Consider the following 19,866-nt stretch of genomic DNA (forward strand, 5'->3'; position numbering starts at 1 on the left):
TTGTAATTTTTGAATCTAGCCATAATTTATTATGGCCTCCTTAGTGCCCCTAGATAAAAATTTATATTCTAGGAAAAACTAAAAATATTTTTCCTATGATACATATTCCCAAAAAAACCTTTAAATAAAATCTTATTACTATTAGTGACTTATTAGAAAATTACAGGAAATATTTTAAAATTTTCTTAGGAAAGTTAAATGGACTTTTATTGTCTCTTCTAGGGAAATAAATAAAAATTAATAATCAATCTAATATATTATTATACTTATTGATAAATTTTTAATTAAATAAAATATCAAACACAAAATTGCAATGAAAATTATTTCATGCTAAAAGTATTACAGCATCAACTGTTAAATACTTATTCAAAAAAATTTTATACAGTTTTTTACCCCATCTTGGTACGAAAAATCTTACTTAGAAAATTATATGATTTTTAATAAAAAATTTCAATTAGAAAAATGTTTAAAAAAACATGAGACATTAATAGTTTATAGAAAATTATTTCTATAAAATTTATTTTTAATTTTTTCCAGAGGAAAAAGTTTTTTTTATTTTTTTATTTTATGATCTCGTGTGCGAAATCGCACGTGCCAGATCATCTTCTCACGAGGAAGGGGGAGATTATTTCTCCCCTATTCTGGTTTTCCGCCGAGACAACGCGAAGGGAAGGGGGTTACAGCGCCGGGGAGGACCTATCGTCGGGGATGACGGCCACGACGGAGTCGGCGGCAACGGAAGCGGCGGCGACAGAAACAGAGTCAACGGCGAGGAGAAAAAGAAATCGAACGGACGGCCACAGGGGCGGCCGGCGAGCAGCTGCGACGGCGGTATAGATGCCGGCGAACAGCTACGACGGCGGTAGAGGTGGCGACAAAAACCGATGGGAGGGGTCGGCGGTGACGAGGGGGGAGGAAAAAATTTTCCCCCCTCGCTCTCGCTCCCGCTCCCCCGCTCGCTCGCGATCCCGTTACCGATTCATACCCATCCGACTCATTTCGAGCCGGCTCGCGAGCTGACGAACCGAACCTAGCTTCGGTCGAGCTCGGCTCGTTAAGGTAAACGAGCCGATTTCGGTGCTCGAGTTCGATAAATGATGAGCCGAACCGAGCCGGCTCACGAACCGGCTCGGTTCGAAGCCACCCCTACTTACAACTCTTCTTTCTCTCTCCCTGTTTGTCAATAAGAGTGCCCCTCCCTTCTTTTCATTGTCTTGCCTCTCTCATTCTTCGTCGTTGATGAGACGGGAAGCTGGAGGGATGGGACGAAGAGAATGGCCGTCCCCCATCTGGGGCCAAACTCCCTTGAAATGGGTTAAATGGGACCGCGGCTCGGTTCGAAGCCACCCTCCTTGCAACCCATCTTTCTCTCTCCCTGTTTGTCAATAAGAGTGCCCCTCCCTTCTTTTCATTGTCTTGCCTCTCTCATTCTTCGTCGTTGATGAGATGGGAAGCTGGAGGGATGGGACGAGGAGAATGGCCCTCCCCCATCTGGGGCCAAACTCCCTTGAAATGGGTTAAATGGGACCGATGATTTGATTGAATCGGTGATACAGTCGGTTTCAATGAAACATTCAAGTTTGTTTTTCTTTTTGTTAATCTAACATTCACTTAAAAAACACGCATCAGTTCTGTTTTGCACAGGGTGCTTGTAATTTTATAACTATCAAGGGTGTTAATACCCAAATACGTCCACCGCATTTGCTGCATATTGGAGTGAAGAAATTGATAGGTCAATAGCAAGAGGAATGATTTAATCCCTTGCCTTACCACTTGCTTCGAATCAATGGCTGCTGCAGTGAATCCCTTCTCGTTGTTCCGGTAACCTCTCCCTATTTTTTTTTTTCACTGTTTCTCTATTTTGTTTCGTTTGTGTTTTCTTCCTATTTTTGTTGATTGTTGTTTGTGTTTCTTCCTTATTGCAGACACTTTCCTGGTCTACGAGCTTTAGCTTCTAGAAAATGCAGCGTTAGGTTCTTAGGGAGTTATCGAAACTCTTCCTGTGCTCGTCTCCCCATCGCCAGGCAGAGGTAATTTAAGTTGTCTGCTTTGAATTCGCTCACGAACTACCTGACTGTACTGGTGAAAGTTACCGTTGAGCGAGCTGCTGGAGGAGGGTTGTGTGTGAAGGAAAATGGACTCCAATTTGTCTTATTTTTTTATTGTGAAACCTTTATGAGATTTCTTGTATGCTGTCTATGCGGAACTTGCTTATAATGTTATCGTCTGATATTTATAATTTGATGGTTGCTGATGTCGCCAGGAATTTGAATTATAGCTCTCCTAGATTTGTATTTGTTGCAGCTGCTTCTTTTGGGGTTTTCTACTTAACTAGTTTAAGATTCAGATTTGTAAAAATAGCCTCTCAGCTGTGAAACCCATCTATATTTTAAGTACGCAATCGAAGGAGCCTATTCTATTTAGTCTGAATCTACAATTTCTAGACGCTTATTCCATGCTCTTGTGCCCTTTAGAGGTTGAACTGAGGTTCATCATCCCTTGGACGCTGGAAACTCGAAGTTCTGTATCATCTACTTTGCAAAAGCACCTGCTCAGCAGATTTTTAACCATCAGTGAATCTTTTTTGCACAAGATCACAATTGCACTTCTCTTGGTCTTTTACAGCAGTTGTGCTGGAAAATTGAGATTATTATCTCATCAAGTTTGTTGTTTGTTAAAAATCTAGATTGAAGGGGAGGCCTCTATCTGTTCAATAGGAGGCGAATGTGTACTAGATCATCAATCAAATTCTTTATACTATTCTAGTGAACCACTATGTTAGTGTTACACTAGTTATGCTTGGAAATGGTTTGAGCTCTCATTTCTGCAGAATTTTATCATTAATTTGTTTTCAATGACCTTATCTGCTCTAATTTATTGTTACTGTTTCCTTTCTTTTGTGTTTGACATGTTCTGTCCTTTTTATAGTCTCTTCTGAAAGAAAGTTTGCTTCTGTACCTTTTTTTGTGTCAATTAGCTATCTATGTTACCAAGTCTAATTACGATTTGTATCCAGATTTATTCGTTGCATGAGTGCATCACCTGATGAAGAGGCTTCCGCTAAGGCAGCTGCAGCCTCTGCTGAGAGTGAAGGTCCAACCATGTAATTACTCTTAAGTTCTTTTTTTATTCTTTGTTTATAGCCAGTCTAAGTTCATATTTCATGTAGCTCTTTTACATTTGTGTTTAAAAGAAGAAAAATGTTTGTACTGGAGAAGCTCAGTTTGTATTATTTATTTTTGTCTTTCTGCTTTCTTACAGCTCAAACCGAGATTTAGGACTCACGTTGACGACTTTTGCTTTACTTTTGATTTTAGATTTGAGAAGATCATTTCGAAGGAAATACCTTCAAGTATAGTATATGAGGATGAAAACGTCTTGGCATTTCGAGATATAAGCCCTCAAGCGCCTGTGCATGTTTTAGTCATTCCAAAGCTCCGTGATGGGCTCACACGACTCGGGAAGGTATCGATCTAATCTTTGCAGATTATGTGATGACATTGATATGAGAATTGGTGTCTTGTCTACTGAAGATACAGGACGATCTTTCAATATTATGATCATGGCTTTGGAACTTTGAAGAAAATGAATTCCATTGAAAAATAATCTCTAACACTAGATGCTTTATGGATAGAAGAAAAAGAAACGAGAAAGTTGTGATTGGATATCTTTGAGGATAATTAGACAAAGTTAAGACCTTTCTTACTGACACTACAACATCTCTTATCACCAATGTCTTCAAAACTGATTGCTTGAAACTGCAAACATAAGTTGATTTGAGATTTACCTCTGTAGGCTGAAGCACGGCACAATGAGATTTTGGGTAATCTCCTTGTTGCTGCAAAAATAGTGGCAGAGAAAGAAGGTATAGTTGATGGCTTTCGTGTAGTCATTAACAGCGGGCCTTCAGCATGTAAGCGTGTCTTTTTCTCCCCTTTTTCTGTATCAGTTACTACGGAGAGTGGTTGCAGGGCATAACTTGTATCCTTCTTCTCAGGTCAATCTGTTTACCATCTTCACCTGCATGTACTAGGCGGGAGACAGATGAAATGGCCACCTGGTTGAAGTAGACAACAATGGCGGAGAGACAATATTCCTTCTTTCACATTCTAATATATGTTTTCCTTTGTTACTCTTTATCTGTTTAAACTTTTCTGAATTCTAAGATAAATTCATTCCTCTGTTGCTCGTAAACTGTTTGAATTACTTGAATGTTAAATTTCGTTCTTCTGGCACGATCTTTAGTTGAAGAATTTGTTCTTGACTATTTCATATAATATATCAATATAAAAAGTAAACTATTTCATATACCATATATTTACTTATTTATCAATCCAATATGAAAAGTGATGTGGTGTGAAACATGCTAAATGATATCTCAACCATCCGATCTTGGAAGTCACGTGACGAAGTTGTTTCCGGTATGAATTTATAGATTACTAACTCGTATCGGATTTCCGGAACCGTAGTTGTGCTGAACGGAGCGTTAATCTGTCAGCTCGCTATCTATCCGATTTTATCTCTTAGGATCCGAGTCTTCGTTTCACTACAGGCAGAAGAAAGACCGGAGAAAAGAAAACAGGGGGGATATGGATGCTAAGCAGGTTGTTTCACCGATTCTGGGAAACGTCGCGGCTGCTGCGGTTACTTTTTACGCAGTAAGCTTTGCAGAAGTCCGATAGGTGTTTACCCATCTCAGCTACTACTACTAATTATTACATGTTGTTCTGTTGTTCTTCTTACATCATCTTCTTTATCCTCCTCATTTCTGCTGTGTTTGGGTAGAAATCTTTTCGGGATTTGGAGGACTCAGATCTCGACAATGGGGGATTCAAGTTCACTCTGAGCTCGAGAGAACGGCGAGCTAGAAGGAAAGCGGAGAAAGACGCAAGAAAATGAACCTTCTTTCGCGTTGTAATTGTTTTTCTTTCTTCATAGCATTTGGATTGTCCACTTGTTCCGTTGGAAGAATTATGCAAGAGAGGAATTTTTCTCTTACTGTTGTCATGTTGTATGAATGTAGTCATGGGATCGTATTTCAGAAATTGAAATTTAGGATTTCCATGTTTGAAACGGATTAATCGCACAAACCCAGAAACATGAAAGGGAAAATGCAACTCCCCTTTTCTTACTGATTTAAAAAATTGTTAGACGATTGAAAAATTGACAGTCGTTTAATACTTTTACCATGCATTGTGGACGTGGGGTCTTGGTCATGGCTGCGTTTGACTAACAGTAACAGTCACTGGAACGAGACCCAAGCTGAAGCCAAATGAGCGTCGGCAAGTGATGGATATTTTATCTTCTGCGAGGGATATTGACCGGAAGAGGAGGACTAGTGGAGAAGGGCGACATGGCCAGTTTCTCTTTGCATCTCTCTCCCTCGTACGCATTCAGAAACTTCACAGTGAGAGCTACCCAAGTATCTGCTAATGGTAAGTCCCCCTCCAGTATTCCTTTTGGGTGACTCGATACAGGAATCGCGTGGATGTGTTTTCTCTCTTGTTATTCCTATACCAAAGAATATCCTGATCTCCGTTGTTTAACTGGATAATACTTTTCTGGGATTGTTGCTATTTTGCTTAAGACACGGATTTTGCTTGGACTTTCAGACGATTGATTTCTTTAGGTAGCATCTAGAATTAGTTAAAAAAAAAAAAAAGACTGCATAAAAAGTAGAACACCTTTTGGCTGACGGCCGTTCGAAATAGAAAAGGGCTACTGGGGAATTATTGAAAAGTCATGGCTGCTTTAGTTTTTCGGAAACGGGGTGTGACAAAACCAGACTTCAGCTGGAAGGATTTCAGTGAAACTGAATGGGTTTGTTGGCCTAAGAACTCTCTGGAAACTACAGGAATCAGCGAAAAATATGGGATTTAATTTATTCCAGAAATATTTCATGTTTTTGATGATAATTAAACTATTTCCTGATTTGTTTCTAAATGCTTAGCAGTGAATTTATGGTGTAAAATTTATGATGTTACTATACCAAAACTGGGTGGAAGAAAAAAAGTCCTTCAGCTTATGGAAAAGACCTAGTTGAGTCTCTCTTACTAGATGAAGGTTATACACCCATACGATAAGAGGTTCCTTACTTTTTTACTAACAATGGAACATGAAACTTTTGAAGGCTTCCTGATGATTTCTAGGGCTAAAGTTTCTCTGGAATTTTCTATTACTTTTTATTTTTATTGGTAGGACTTTGGATTAGCTTGTTCATTTTGAAGTTCTCAATCTCCTTGTCTCTTGTAAAAATCATATACTTATGATGGCTTGAGAATGTTAATTTAAGAAATAAATTAATGGAAAACTTATACATTTTGTGGCTTTTTTGTTGGACCTTGATATATTCTAGATTTTTAAAATATTTTTCAGGGGCTCCTTTTAGCAAATCCAAGTCTGGTGGCCCAGTAATTCTTGAAATACCTCTTGATAAGATAAGGAGACCGCTAATGAGAACAAGAGCAAATGACCCAGAGAAGGTTCAGGAGCTCATGGAGAGCATTCAAGAAATTGGCTTGCAAGTACCAGTAAGTAGCAATACCTCCTCGTGCAGTTGAATTCTGAGGTCTGGATGGTTTCTAGGTAGATGGAAGAAGTTTTCCAGTTTTTCTTTTTGTCCCACTGTTAAATATCATTGTTTTCTTGTATCACTTGGAAGTAGCCATGGTTTAACTAGTCTGCCTTCATTAAAGTAACTCTTTAATGATTCTTTTCTGCATTTCCAAGAAATCATTTTTTTTAAATGATTCTCTTTCTTATTATTGGCTCTTTTCTCTCTTTTACTGATTATGCAACTCATAACAAGCTTCTTGAGAGTCCAGTTTATTTGTGAACACCTCTGCTTGCACTCTACTTCAAATCCTTAGTAGTTCACTACATTTGATTTATCTTGCAGATTGATGTCCTTGAGGTTGATGGCGCGTATTATGGTTTGCATCCTGAGTCTTTATCCTTTTAATCTGTGGTCATAGCTTGGTTTATTCCATCTCTCTCTCACTCTTGTGGATCCTATTCTCTCTTTCTGCCTTGTAGGTTTTTCTGGTTGTCACAGGTTTGAGGCTCACCAGCGCCTTGGACTCCCTACTATCCGCTGTAAAGTGCGACGTGGAACTAAAGAAACTCTCAGGTGATTTTTCTTTTTTTAGCTGATCATCTAGTTGCAAAGGGTGGGTATCTTGCTAAAATGTCTCAGATGTTTAAAAGGGAAAAACTATACTCCCTCTGTATACATTATTGAGATGTCTTGTTCCAGACAATCTCAGATTTTTAGCTACCTGAGACACCTCTGCAAACTGAGATGCCTACCCCTGCCTAGTAGAAATTTTCCCAAGTCATCTAAATGTAAACTGCCCTTCGTTTCTTCTTCTTTTTCAGGCATCACCTGCGATGAATAGATCACACTAAATCCAAACAAGGTCTTTTCTGCAATGTCCTTTCCAACAATTCGGACCAGAATACCTATAGACTGTGTAAGCTTGATTGGGAACAAGTTCTATGACTCAGAATAGTAAACCTCTGTCTGCAACATGACTCGAAACGGTCAACCGCTGTAATCGTTTTAGTAAAGCCTTAAGCACAGCCTCTTGTTAGAAGAAGAATAGGGTCTGTGAGAAATCTGTAGAAACCATGTCTTCTAGTGTATTATAAAACCTCTCAGGCATTTTGGGTAATTTGGTGTTTAATATAAATCTGTTTAGGTATGGACCACATTCTCTTCTCGGATGGAAATTTTGAAAACAAAGTTGGGTTTCAGTTTCACTGTTTATTCGAATTTAGATTATAATGATTCTCAATTAGCTACTTGAACATGTAATAACTTTACAAAGTTCAAATGTCGCAAGTTTTCAAGTCCCTGTTTCAACTGGAACATTTGGCCCAATTACATAACGTCTGGTAAGATATACAGGCTGATACTATAACTGCTGAGGCTCTACTACTTGTATGGTAAAGGGCCAGCCGGATCTGGAAGCTGCAAACCTCGGTAATGGACTGGGGCCTGTGGTTTCAGAATTAGACCCTTCCACAAACTTCACTCTCCGACGAGTGTTTCTGTGTTCGTAGAATTCCACCCTCTGGTTCATACAATGGCTCCTGGCTATGTGCTGAAGCCTTGAAGAGACCTGAATCAATAAAATTTGACCAGGGTGTTGAATCACCATGGTTTTGTCGGATTTTTGTACTTCTGGGGAGGTAGGGAGAGAGTTGACAGAGTTGGTCCAGGAAGATGAGCTTTGGCACAAGATGTAATCTGCAAAGGATACAAGAAAACCATTTCAGACGACCCAGGAGTGGTTCCCCAAGTCCCAACCATCTAGACATAAACCCCCATCCCGAGCTTTGTAAATAGCCTTCCGCAATCTCATGCAAAGCATGAAGTGCAGATTTATCTACCTGCAAGGAAATATTTTATCGTGAGTTACAATGTGCAATATGTGGACAAAGAAATAATCACTAGTCACTCAATGACTTAATCTTACTCGTTCAAACTGTAATTTACAGGTGGACAGTTAGGAACAATGCCTGCTTTCCTCAACTTTGCCATGATTCCGATCGTGAGACTGGAAATAAATAAAAGGAGAAGCTAAGAATATTCTAGTAGGCTTCCGTTAAGAAGCATTTCAGCAGAACTGGAATCCCAACATGGCAGAAATAGATGTGATAGAACATATTACATTTGACAACCAATGCAAGGCTCGTCACTGATAAGAAACGTTTCATTTCACCAAGCAATGCTGCTCTCAACAGATGGGCTACTAAGCTTATTAAACACAACCTCAAAACTCAACAAGTGAAACTACCTCATGCTTGTACTGCATTTTTTCCTCTTACAAAAAAAAATAAAAAACAAAAAGATCTAGGGATGAACAGCATTATGTAGCGGGTTCATAACTCTCCTAAAAGCGGCTTGAAACCCAAAGTTTGATTCACTGAGCAGCAGCATCAAGTGCAAGTACTCCAGGGAGGGACTTGCCTTCCAACAGCTCCAAACTAGCACCACCACCTGTGGAGATGTGGCTCATCTTATCAGCAAGTCCCACTTTCTCCACTGCAGCAATGGAGTCGCCTCCTCCGATGATGGTTATCACACCCTTTCTGCTGAGGTCTGCCAACTTCTTTGCAATCGCCTGAGATAGGATAATGTTAACACTAATATAGCTACTAGACAGATTAAATAGCAGTTTTGACACGATTGAGTTCTTGTTACCTCCGTTCCTGCGGCAAACTTGTCAAACTCAAACACTCCCATGGGTCCATTCCAGATGACAGTCTTGGTGGTGTCCAAAGATTCGTTGAATGACTTAATAGAGTCCGGTCCGATGTCGAGCCCCATCCAACCATCAGGGATACCAGAAGCTGGAACAGTCTGCAACAGACCAAGATAAAATTAGCATCTTCAGTGGGTATGTTATTCCCTTAAGAGTTAAAAAAACTACATTATGGACAATTAAATGACTATGGACAAAGATGGATGCGCTTGAAGATTTTGTCTTCCATTTAGAACTACAACACGGAGACTTGGTTCATAATTTAGTTTTGAGAATAACATACCTTGCTCTCTGCATCAGCAGCAAACTTGTTTGCAATGACAACATCTGTGGGCAACAAAAGGGATACTCCTTTGGTCTTGGCTTTCTCGAGGAGTGAAGTAGCAAGATCAAGTTTGTCTTCCTCTACAAGAGATGATCCAACTGAATAACCCTGTGCCTTATAGAAAGTGAAGATCATTGCTCCACCCAAAAGGAGGATGTCACACTTTTCTAGTAGGGATTCAATCACACCAATCTTGGATGACACCTTTGAACCTCCTACTATGGCAGCAAATGGCCTCTTGGGGTTTGATACAGCACCAACAAGATAATCAAGCTCCTGAAACAAGAAAACATTTGTTAGTGGGCAGAACTGAGAGATTCTTTCTAGCAGTTATCATTTTTACTAATAACCGTAAGTAAAGGCTTCTAGTTGGATGGAAACAATATCTTACTTACCAGATATGCAGATATAACTGAAAGTAACAAAGACACCAGAAATTGTAATAATTTGAAACAACCAATTGTATAAGAAGAAGAAGAAGAATGACAAAAACACCAACAAAATGTTAGGTTTTATAACTACATTACTGAAGGAATCAACAAGAGAAATAAATAAACTACTCCATGAGATGTTTATGATTCTTACTGGAAGCAGCAACTGGAATGGAATATTAGAGTGCTGGACAAGAATTCCTTCAACATAATACATGAGTAGTACAATGTCAGCATTTGACACATAATTCACAGGATAATGAAACTAAGAATGAACAAACCACATTACCTTCTGCATAAGGAATCCAGCAACAGCAGGTTTCAAGTATTTGGTAACTCCCTCAGTTGAGGCATGAGCTCTATGGGCAGTTCCAAAAGCATCATTGACATAAAGGTCAGCTAGGGAGGCAAGTTTCTTAGCAAACTCGGAATCGTTCTTCTCCTCTTCCTTGTAAAACCTCACATTTTCAAGAAGCAGGACACCACCATCTGGAAGAGCAGTGACCAATCTCTCAACTACCTCACCAATACAGTCATCAGCCATCTCAACCTACTCAATCAACCAGAACACTGGATGAAGTTGGAGGACACGAGCTATAAGAGAAATTGAATGGTGAGAATGACATACCTTTATTGCAAGGAGTTCAGATAGCCTAGGCACCAGAGGCTTCAGGCTGTACTTTGGAGTAACACCCTTCGGACGCCCCTACATATCCATACAAGAGAAAATTACTAGTTCAGATGTTGTTTTATGAGCTGTCTAGAGGTAAAAAGAGCAAAGATCTGACATTCCATACGAAAAAGTTGGCTACCATTCTTGATCTAAGAGAAAAGCAAATCAACAAGACAAAATAATTGACCAAAATAACGGCTCTCATCTCCAAAATAAATTATGACAGAGAGTCCGCCGGAGACTATCATGCCAATAATTATAAAAACGAAATGGAGACTGTCACCGCGATCGACCACGAGATTGACAATCAGAATGAAAAACAACTCCAGCTAAAAGTTACAAAGCTTCCAACTTTGGGAAAGAAAAATCTAACAGGTCAATAAGAAAACAAGTACTACAGCTCAGACGGCTAAAATAAGTGAAAGCATAAACAGAGCAAATGCACACAAGATCATGAAACCCAGAAAGCAGAAATGCAACCCAAGTATATCCATCGGAAATGGAAAGGGAAAAGAAAATAAATACCAACCAAGTGACTGCAGAGAATAACTTTAGCGCCATATCCAATCAGATATTTAATAGTAGGAACGGCCGCTCTAACTCTCGTATCATCAGTAATGTTCAGATTGTCATCCAAAGGTACATTCAAATCGACCCTTACAAAAACCTTCTTCCCCCTCAAATCAGCCTCCTTGAGATCACCAACGCTCTTCTTCGCCATGATCACTCCTCAAAAAAGAAAAAGCTCACACAAACACAAAATCTGAGGCAAAAGCAGACCCAAATGAGCGAGCAATGGAAAAGAAGCCGGGGACGAATAAATAAACGATCTTGAGGACGGGTCTACTTGTCCGGGAAGAAATGCGATCAGCCGGAGAAAACTTGGCTCTTTCTTTTCGGAAGCATCGAGTCTGTAAAATGAGGAGAAAAGGTAATATACAATTCGAGTAGCACACAGGAAGAACGAGAGATGTGGAATATTTGCTTTCCGGTGTTCTTTTCATCAAAACCGTCCACTTGGAGCAAAGGAAATTCTCGTTTCAGGGTCGTTGATCAGGAGAGGTCTTACACTCGCAGGTTGATATTATATTTTTTTTTGTCATAACCCAGAATACGAGACAGAAGAAGAGAATATTACAGAAAAGACGAATGGAAGACAAGAGAACTTCCAGAAAAACAAAAAGACTACAAATGGTACTTAGAAATCGTCTTCTTTCAGAAGTATTTTTTTCCCCGGTCATGATCAGATCAAAGACCCAGTTTCCATCAACACAATAAAAGAAGCTCCATATCAAACTGAAACTGATAGACAGAAATGAGAAAGATAAAAATTGAAGGAAAAGAACCCTCGTATTAAAATTAGCCCCCATATCCATACACCATCTACTCTTTTTTATTTCTACAATTTTCTATTTCTCATTGTGCAACATCCCAGATGAAGAAAATGAAACACTCACCTCGTTTGCAGAAGCAAAAAATATGTTAGACCAAAAAAAGAATCATCTCAAACTGTAACTCGAGAGGCTTCATCGAGTGCAGGAAGTCCTGGAAGCTCCTTACCTTCCAAAAGCTCCAAGCTAGCCCCACCACCCGTTAAATTGTGGCTCATCACGTCAGCCACTCCTACCTTCTCTACGACTGCAACAGAATTCCACCCCCAATAATTGTCGTCACACCATTTTTACTGAGTTCAGCTTGCTTCTATTCAATTGCCGGGAAAGTGCAGTCTAAATTGCACAATGGAAAGTTACGTGTAAAGTACAGAGATATTATTTCTTAAATAAAATATTTTGATATATCTGACTTTTAAAAAATTAAATTAATATTAATTAATAAATAAAATATATTAAATATAATGATTAAATAAATACTTACTTTTATACTATTAAAATTGTAATTAAATTTTAATTTTGTAATATCTAAATATAAAATAATTATATGAAAAGGATATTATAAAATATTTATTAACTGAATATATATTAATAATATCAAAGTAATATTAATTTATTAACATAATTTATAAAACATAAAATATTTACACAAATACTTACTTTTATAATATCCAAAAACTTAATATAATTATTATATTAAAAGTATTTAAATTCTCACTATTAAACTAACGTATATACGCAATTATATTTATTTAAATTCATTACCCAATGTACTATGCAAACATCGTAATGGTAAAAATAAAAATAATATAAATATAACTCAATCACCTATTTAATATAAAAAAAACTAGTTGGACAAAATACAACACAAAAAATATTTAATGGCATTAAAACATAATAGTCAATAATTTTGCCACATCTGAATTACTAATATATCTTGAAAATACGATGCTCTTGCAGATTGCACTGTAGACTCCCTTTGAGCACTTCTTTGAGTGTGCACATCGTCTTCAAAACATTAATACTATCATTGTCTTCATTTTCATTTGCATTGTTATCTTTACAATGTTCTCCACCAAAATCATCACTTGAATTATCTTTTTCATCTTTAAATAAATTCATGTAATCTTTCATGCGTATATAATTATGCAATATACAACAAACAATATGTAGGTGAACAACTTCATATACTGGCCAGTGTTTCCACATCAAAGCTGGATACCAAAGTGATAACCCCATTTAACTTTTGGAGTCGATTTAGGAACTCTCATTTCTTTGTTAGCATTGCAGAAGTTGATGATGAACCTGAGTCCACAAGAAATTTGGTTGAATCTTCTCCATCTCTTTTTGAAATAGGAAAAGAGAAGTCTAAGACTAGCAATGTCGGAAATAAAAGGTTTTCACACAGGGATTCCCGTTTCAATATAGTTATTGATAAAGGAAGTTTTTGATGTAAGTGTTGTTGCTGCTGGGTATCGGTGTTGTTCATGATTTTCTTGTGGTTGGGAATTACTTAGTACAGTGTGTCCAGATCCAGACTCATAGTTCATATCTAGGATATAAGTTCAAAAATAATGTAGATGCGTACTCTAGAAAAAATTATAGGAATGTAATTTGGACCTCCTTAGAATAACTACATTTGCATCTTATATTTTCTTCCTTCTTTGGTGGTTTGTTTCCTAAGCTTTGAGTTGAATTTGGATCATAACACCAAACACCAAATTAGTATAGAGAATCTAGATAATCACAACTAGGTGATCATAGCTTCTGGAAGTTTTCTTCCTACTAGATGATCACAAAAAACCCCAATGTGTACTAGATGATACACAAACACACTAGAAAGAAGGATGTTGGATAATCTCCAGCATCACTATGGGAAACAGTGGTCAAATACAGGTTCTGTAAGTTCTGTAAGTTCCAATACATTGTTACCTTTGAAATTTGAGGATCTTATGTCATCCATCCCTTCATCTCATGATCCAGAAAATGAAATTTATAAAATTGGACTCAATGTGACATAAAACAAAGGTATAGGTTAGGAACGATTCTGAACTTACAAAACTTATAAAATTACCAAAATTTATGTTGAATAGAACAAAAAGGGTTGCAGAGGTAGAGGAACAATTCCGAAAATAGAGCCAAAAATTAAAATGAGAAGTAGAGGAATGGTTCAGAAACAACAAAAAGAACAAACCTTCGATTTCCAAGAAGAAACCCTAGTTTCTTTCGAATCGAGCCGAAGAGGTTACATGGGGGGGAGAGAAGTCGTCGAAGGTCATCGATGCTGGGGACAACGAGAGAAAGAGAGGTTCAGCGAACACCGGGGAGAGGTTGTAGAGGGGACGATTGAAGTTGCCAAAGGTCATGAGCGAGAGAGGAGCCAAAAAATTTTTTTCTCTAAACTCTCATTTGACAGCCCTCCTAATAGCCCGATGTACTTGACAGAAGGAAAGTGAGTACAGAGTTCGACCTGAGTAAATTCACTTTCCCTCGGGTTATGCGGGGGAAAGTGAATTACATTTATAATTTACTTTTCCAAAGCACCAATGGGTTTTAGTGCATTTTACCCAGCGTAGGCACTAACAGGCGCAAACTTAGTTTCCGTTTCAATCCCGCTTGTTAGGCAGCTTACACGAGAAAAAAAGAAAAAAAACAGAGGGTGGTGAGGTTTTGAGAGGTTTCTGTGTTGTGGGAAGAGAGAGAAAGTTAGTGTGATTGGATGGTGGGGGATGGATTTTCTTATCGTCGAAGAGAGGTTGAGAGATGAAGCAGATGTCGATGTTTCCACTGACCTTGGGTTTTCTCGCTCCACAGCTGCCTCTGAGTGGTGGAAATGGCTTTCTTTTTCATTTCAGTGGCTTTGTTCTTGAGCTGGAAAAGCCCATCAAATTGGGTATTCGATCAAAAAATTGGAATTAATAAACATATCAATATGTCCGTCCAAATTAATGTCTTTTCTAGGATATATATTTTCAAAAAATCATAAAATCCTATTAGCACCTTATTAAAAAATTAAAATTAAATAGACCTGTTTAATACCTTTTTCATAAAAATGTAATAAAAATTAATAACCTATCCGATAAATTTTCAATAAAAAAAATTATTAAATATAAAATTACCATAAAAATTACCTTATATTGAAAGTATTACTGAAAAATTATAAGATTTTCTTGATAAAAATTTCTAATTAAAAAAATGTTTCCAGAAAACATACCCAGTAACTAAAAATATTTTTCCAATATTTCCTTAAAAAAACATTAGCAGGGCCTAAATGCAGTCTCTGTTTCTGGAAATTTCATTGATACATTTTGAATTTCTGGTAAAGAAACAGACAGCCACTGAGATGTTTTTTTTTACCAAAAACAAGTAAAAGAAAAACTGCACTATTCCAGGGATATTTTCCATTGACACATTCTGTAATTCTGACAAAGAAACAGAAAGTCACTGAGAATATTTATTTTGAGCAAAACAGAGCAAGAGAAAAACTGCACTAGTTGGAAAGAAACTCTGGGGCTACCTATTTGTACATTTGGGTGCAGCAGCTCACAGACCTTAATATACAAGGAAAAAGCTTAAGATAGATCTCTGGTTTCAAAGCCTTGATCATCTTCTCCATTTCTTTGGCATCTCCTACAAAATATTTAAACTGATCTTCGACTGACTTATCCAGAGTCTTTGCTCTAACAGGAGGGCACTTGAGATGGTCAACCCTGTATCCCCCTTAAGCGAAGCTTAAACAATATAAAAAATAGAATAACTAAGGACTTCCAGGCCCTACATCTCATTGATGCTACCATCCTCATTCATGGTGACCATTTGGGTTCATTTCCAGTCAGGTCTGTAAAGAGTAGTAACCCTTTCAAGAAACGAAAACTCGATTTTAAAATCATAACAGATCAAGACATCGGAGACAGTTATGGTTAAGAAGTCTTTCGACGAGGCTCTCGGGTTCTGGGACAAGAGAATATGTCAAGGAGTTCCAAAAATGAAATGTGAAAGATTCATCTAGGATCTTTCTATACAGTGCATCTTGCTGTGCTCTGTCAGGCTCATTAGTTGGGGCAGTAAAATACCTGCAACAAGAATTTGAAATTAGAAAAGCATAAATAGAGAATCTATGAGCACATCCAAGAACCTAAAAATTATGATTATAGCATGTAAAAATCAAGCTTACAGTGTTGATTAGTACTCGGTACTGCTCACATGTAATGTTTAGCTTATATTCAAAATTACTAGGCACTTTAATGTCAACATGAATGGGTTTTTATCAGTCAGGTTGACAAGAATTCATTGATGAATTACCTTTTCATCAATCAACCTCAAAGAGAGATTAAGCTTGCCTAAGATATCAGTTCGACATTGAATAAACCACTTATCACTTCCACCACAAAGCTAATAACAATTCTCACGGAAAGCATTAATGGGTACCAATGGCAATCTCAACTGACAAAGGAAGAGGTTCGTAAAGAAACAAAGAAGAAAACAATTACATAACAGAACTGAGATGGGACAGGCCCCAACTGTTAGGCTTGAGGAAGATCAAGACTGTAGCATTCTAATGAGCTTCAAAGGAAAAGGCATTACAAAGGAAACTTGGTAGATCAATGTGAAGAAGAGTAAAGGAAAGGGGCACACATAGAAATTAGAGAGGAGGAAATGTATCAAGACAGAAAAATCTGACTCACCCACAATGCCTTGAACCCAAATCTCAAAAGCAACAATAATTTTTTAACTCAGTTAACAAATTAAGTGACGGAGCCTCAGTACTTAACGAACAATTTTCCTCATCATGGAAATCAAGCAAGCAACCAAAGAAGAGAGAAGACTACCTCGTAATATTATGAGGGCTAATAGGAAAAAATGCAAAAGAAGGCTCTATCTTCAGTCCAAGCAGAACATCGGAAGAGACACTCTTCCTGACCCTGTTGCTGACTCTTGTTAATAGATCAGCTCCATTCCAACGTAAACAGGTGTCATCGTAACTCGAGTAAAATTCCCTCAGGCATTCCATTATGAAAGGACTGCAGAACACATTCTTAAGGTTAGAAAAAAATAAACAAGACCAGAAAGTAACTCAATAATGTGTCTTTAACGCTTAAGACCATAAACCATATAATGATGAAAGAAACGGCAAGGCGTCATTGGCTGCTAAGAAACAGGGAAGCATGAATCAATCTCTTAACGAAATGCTTAATATTTTAAGAAGAAAAGAGAAATCTCTTCTAGAATACTTCATTACCTGTGCCTTCTGAATGCCATCACAGCACCATTGTATGCGGCACCATTAGTCATCTGATCTTCTACAGCAATTGAGTTTTTAAGTGAAGTTAATGGATTCAGTACTATGACATCCGAATCAAGATATACACCTCCATACCTGCAAAAAACATGTTCATAGAGCTCGCATGTGCACATAACTAAAGAATATTAGAAGACAAATTCACCAGAATGATATTCTATTACATATAAAAAATAAAATAAAAAAACTAACAAACTATCACTCACTCATGGGGAAAGAGGAAAAGAAAAATAAAAATCCTTAACTAGAATCACAAAAAAGTCACTCAACTGGAACAATTTGGCTTACTTGTATAGAGCAGCAAGGCGTATGAGCTCACTGTAGTGGATGGAATAAAAGGGTACCTTTCTCCATTTATGACACACAGACGCAAATACATGGACTGGAGTATCCTTCAGCAGCTCATCAAGATTAGGCATCACAACAGCAATTTTGAAACTGGGAAAGCAGAAGGAGAACAAGTCAAGATCAAGAACCGATAATTAGTAATAAAAATTTCTAAAACAAGTGCTTGCAAATGGTTAGGTATCTTAGAAGAGCATGTATTAGACATTCTTACAGTATGACAGGGAAGTCTTGATTAAAGATCATACCCGTCTTTCACAAAATCATTAAAAAAATCAAGCTCAATGGTTTCAGAAAACACCACAACACAAGCATCCGGATGGTTGTGGAGAACACTTTCGAGTCCTCTCTGATGTCTAACTCCAAACATCCATGGTGGACTATTCCATACCATGAAAACTCGCATGAAACACTTTTTCCCTCTAAAAAAATCACCCATAAATGCTGAAAAAGACAAATGAGTATCCAATCCAGGGTAGTAACCCCATCTCCAGCCATCAGCATGAATCGGGTTTTTTGAATCCATATGGCTATAAACTTTAGAATTCAACTTCCTCAGCGTTTCTCTCCTTGAGTGCTTACTGGATGACACTCGTTCCAAGGGAGAGCCACCAAAAGGCACCTTGCGAATTTCCTTCCACATTGCTTTCTGCAGGATTCTATCACCCTTTGTTAGGCTAGTGACTCCAGGCATATCAGGATCTTGCAACAAGGGGTTATTCAAAGGATTCAGCCTTTCGAAATTCGACCTGAACATCCGTTCCTTCCTCAGAAAAGCACCTTTTTGATCAAACCAAGGAGCCCACCCATCCCTCAGAACAGATGCACCGCCCCTTGTTTTGAACAACAAAGCATCTTCTACCACCATCACTTCATTCAGTTTCTCCCTGATCTTCTCATCCAGAGACTGATCATCTGAAGCGAAACCACTCCTGCTCCGATCCTCCGAATCGGGATCAGAACTGAATCCGAACTGATCTTCCTCTGCACTTCTCTTATCAAATGCACGACGAGTAACTCCCGAGACATGGTCCCAGAAATACCCAGAATTTTTCTTTCCAGCATCCTCTCCTTCCTCCGCACTTTCATCTCTCCCGAATTCGTCATCGTCCCGCGCTTCTTCATCGGTCCTACCCTCCTCCAAGTTATCAAACTCATCAATAAGATCCTCCGTGTCGCTCACCGCAGGTTCGTCTTTTTCGTTTTCCTCATCAGCGAGGAGATCGAGGACGGCAACTTCATCGCGGCGGGATTCCACGGGCGAGATCAGATTTTTCCGGTGCTGATGAGATTCTGATAAAGGAGGCGTCTGCATCACCAGCCCCAACCCTATCCCTAACCTGAACGACCCGAGACGACTATGGAGAACCGCAAGCGAGAGAAGCAGCAGCAGAGAGGCCAACACCGCACAAAGCTGGGCACTACCAATGCCAGGCCGGCGGCGATGCCCGCCGCCACGCAGAGTTTTCAGCATTGCCGGAGCAGAGCCCAACTGACAGACAACATAGCCAATGGAAACATCAAAGAAGCGTCACTCTTCTTTATTCTCGGACAACCCTGGGTCCTCCATTTTTCAAAATATCCCGAGGTTTTCTGCAATGTCACAGTTGCATAGAGATGCCTTCAAGATTTGATAAACTGACAATTCTGAGGCAAATTTTGCTGGCAAAGTTGGTGATTTCTCCAGCATTTTACCTACCATTAGGGAAGAACAGCCAGCAGGGACTCGACTTTAAACGGGTACCATTCTGTTGGTTGATGATTGATTTATACAGCTAAAAAGTTTCAGATTCTACTGCAGCAAAATGGGTCTTCACCGACAACACAGGGAAGAAGCAGCTTACCTTTAAGAGAAATCACCCATATGTGGTTGCAGTTCGAGGTAGTACCATTATCGATGGAGATTGTTCTGGTGTTAGTGAGAGTAAGACATTTGAAGTGTTTTAAACGTATACTTTTCTTTATCATATTAATGGGTTAAAAGTTTAAATACTTTTTTCTTTTTCCACGTCATATTTTTAAGAAACTTGTATAAGTCGTATTTTTTAACAGAGTTCTTTTAATCTGAATAAATATAAATTGTCTTTTAATAATTTGAAATATAATAATATTATATAATAAATAAAACTAAAA

At 38.3% G+C, this 19,866-nt stretch overlaps 4 protein-coding genes and 1 pseudogene across 5 annotated transcripts; 3 read left to right on the forward strand and 2 right to left on the reverse strand.

Annotated features, from left to right (window-relative positions):
- Positions 1-1,602: 1,602 nt before the first annotated feature.
- LOC137952210 (14 kDa zinc-binding protein) lies at positions 1,603-4,235 on the forward strand. The gene is made up of 6 exons (XM_068799289.1): positions 1,603-1,821; positions 1,926-2,030; positions 3,017-3,103; positions 3,318-3,465; positions 3,796-3,913; positions 3,998-4,235. Exons 1-6 carry the CDS (start codon positions 1,787-1,789, stop codon positions 4,063-4,065), a joined length of 561 nt encoding a protein of 186 aa, XP_068655390.1. The 5' UTR covers positions 1,603-1,786; the 3' UTR covers positions 4,066-4,235.
- Positions 4,236-4,589: 354 nt separating this feature from the next.
- Positions 4,590-4,899, forward strand: LOC137951465 (uncharacterized; annotated as a pseudogene).
- A 450-nt stretch (positions 4,900-5,349) lies between these two features.
- LOC137951464 (sulfiredoxin, chloroplastic/mitochondrial) lies at positions 5,350-8,032 on the forward strand. 2 transcript variants are annotated; one of them, XM_068798129.1, is made up of 5 exons: positions 5,350-5,435; positions 6,376-6,530; positions 6,899-6,932; positions 7,036-7,129; positions 7,954-8,032. In XM_068798129.1, the coding sequence occupies exons 1-5, from the start codon at positions 5,354-5,356 to the stop codon at positions 8,015-8,017; spliced, it is 429 nt and encodes a 142-aa protein (XP_068654230.1). In that variant the 5' UTR covers positions 5,350-5,353; the 3' UTR covers positions 8,018-8,032. The 2 variants fall into 2 exon arrangements, with proteins under 2 accessions (XP_068654230.1, XP_068654231.1); XM_068798130.1 differs by lacking the exon at positions 7,954-8,032 and adding an exon at positions 7,378-7,742.
- Positions 8,033-8,326: 294 nt separating this feature from the next.
- LOC137951463 (phosphoglycerate kinase, cytosolic-like) lies at positions 8,327-12,224 on the reverse strand. The gene is made up of 8 exons (XM_068798128.1): positions 12,156-12,224; positions 11,228-11,609; positions 10,654-10,731; positions 10,315-10,575; positions 9,553-9,870; positions 9,209-9,367; positions 8,481-9,128; positions 8,327-8,394 (listed from the first exon to the last, which is right to left on the reverse strand). Exons 2-7 carry the CDS (start codon positions 11,417-11,419, stop codon positions 8,928-8,930), a joined length of 1,209 nt encoding a protein of 402 aa, XP_068654229.1. The 5' UTR covers positions 11,420-11,609; positions 12,156-12,224; the 3' UTR covers positions 8,327-8,394; positions 8,481-8,927.
- Positions 12,225-15,458: 3,234 nt separating this feature from the next.
- LOC137952227 (uncharacterized protein At4g19900-like) lies at positions 15,459-19,614 on the reverse strand. The gene is made up of 6 exons (XM_068799317.1): positions 19,578-19,614; positions 17,982-19,481; positions 17,677-17,826; positions 17,329-17,466; positions 16,919-17,110; positions 15,459-16,162 (listed from the first exon to the last, which is right to left on the reverse strand). Exons 2-6 carry the CDS (start codon positions 19,205-19,207, stop codon positions 15,976-15,978), a joined length of 1,893 nt encoding a protein of 630 aa, XP_068655418.1. The 5' UTR covers positions 19,208-19,481; positions 19,578-19,614; the 3' UTR covers positions 15,459-15,975.
- Positions 19,615-19,866: the final 252 nt, after the last annotated feature.

Source organism: Aristolochia californica, unplaced genomic scaffold, assembly GCF_029961685.1.
Source record: "Aristolochia californica isolate CCGP_79_NKW_82.1479 unplaced genomic scaffold, dmAriCali1.0.hap1 SCAF_15, whole genome shotgun sequence".
NCBI classification, from domain to species: domain Eukaryota; kingdom Viridiplantae; phylum Streptophyta; class Magnoliopsida; order Piperales; family Aristolochiaceae; genus Aristolochia; species Aristolochia californica.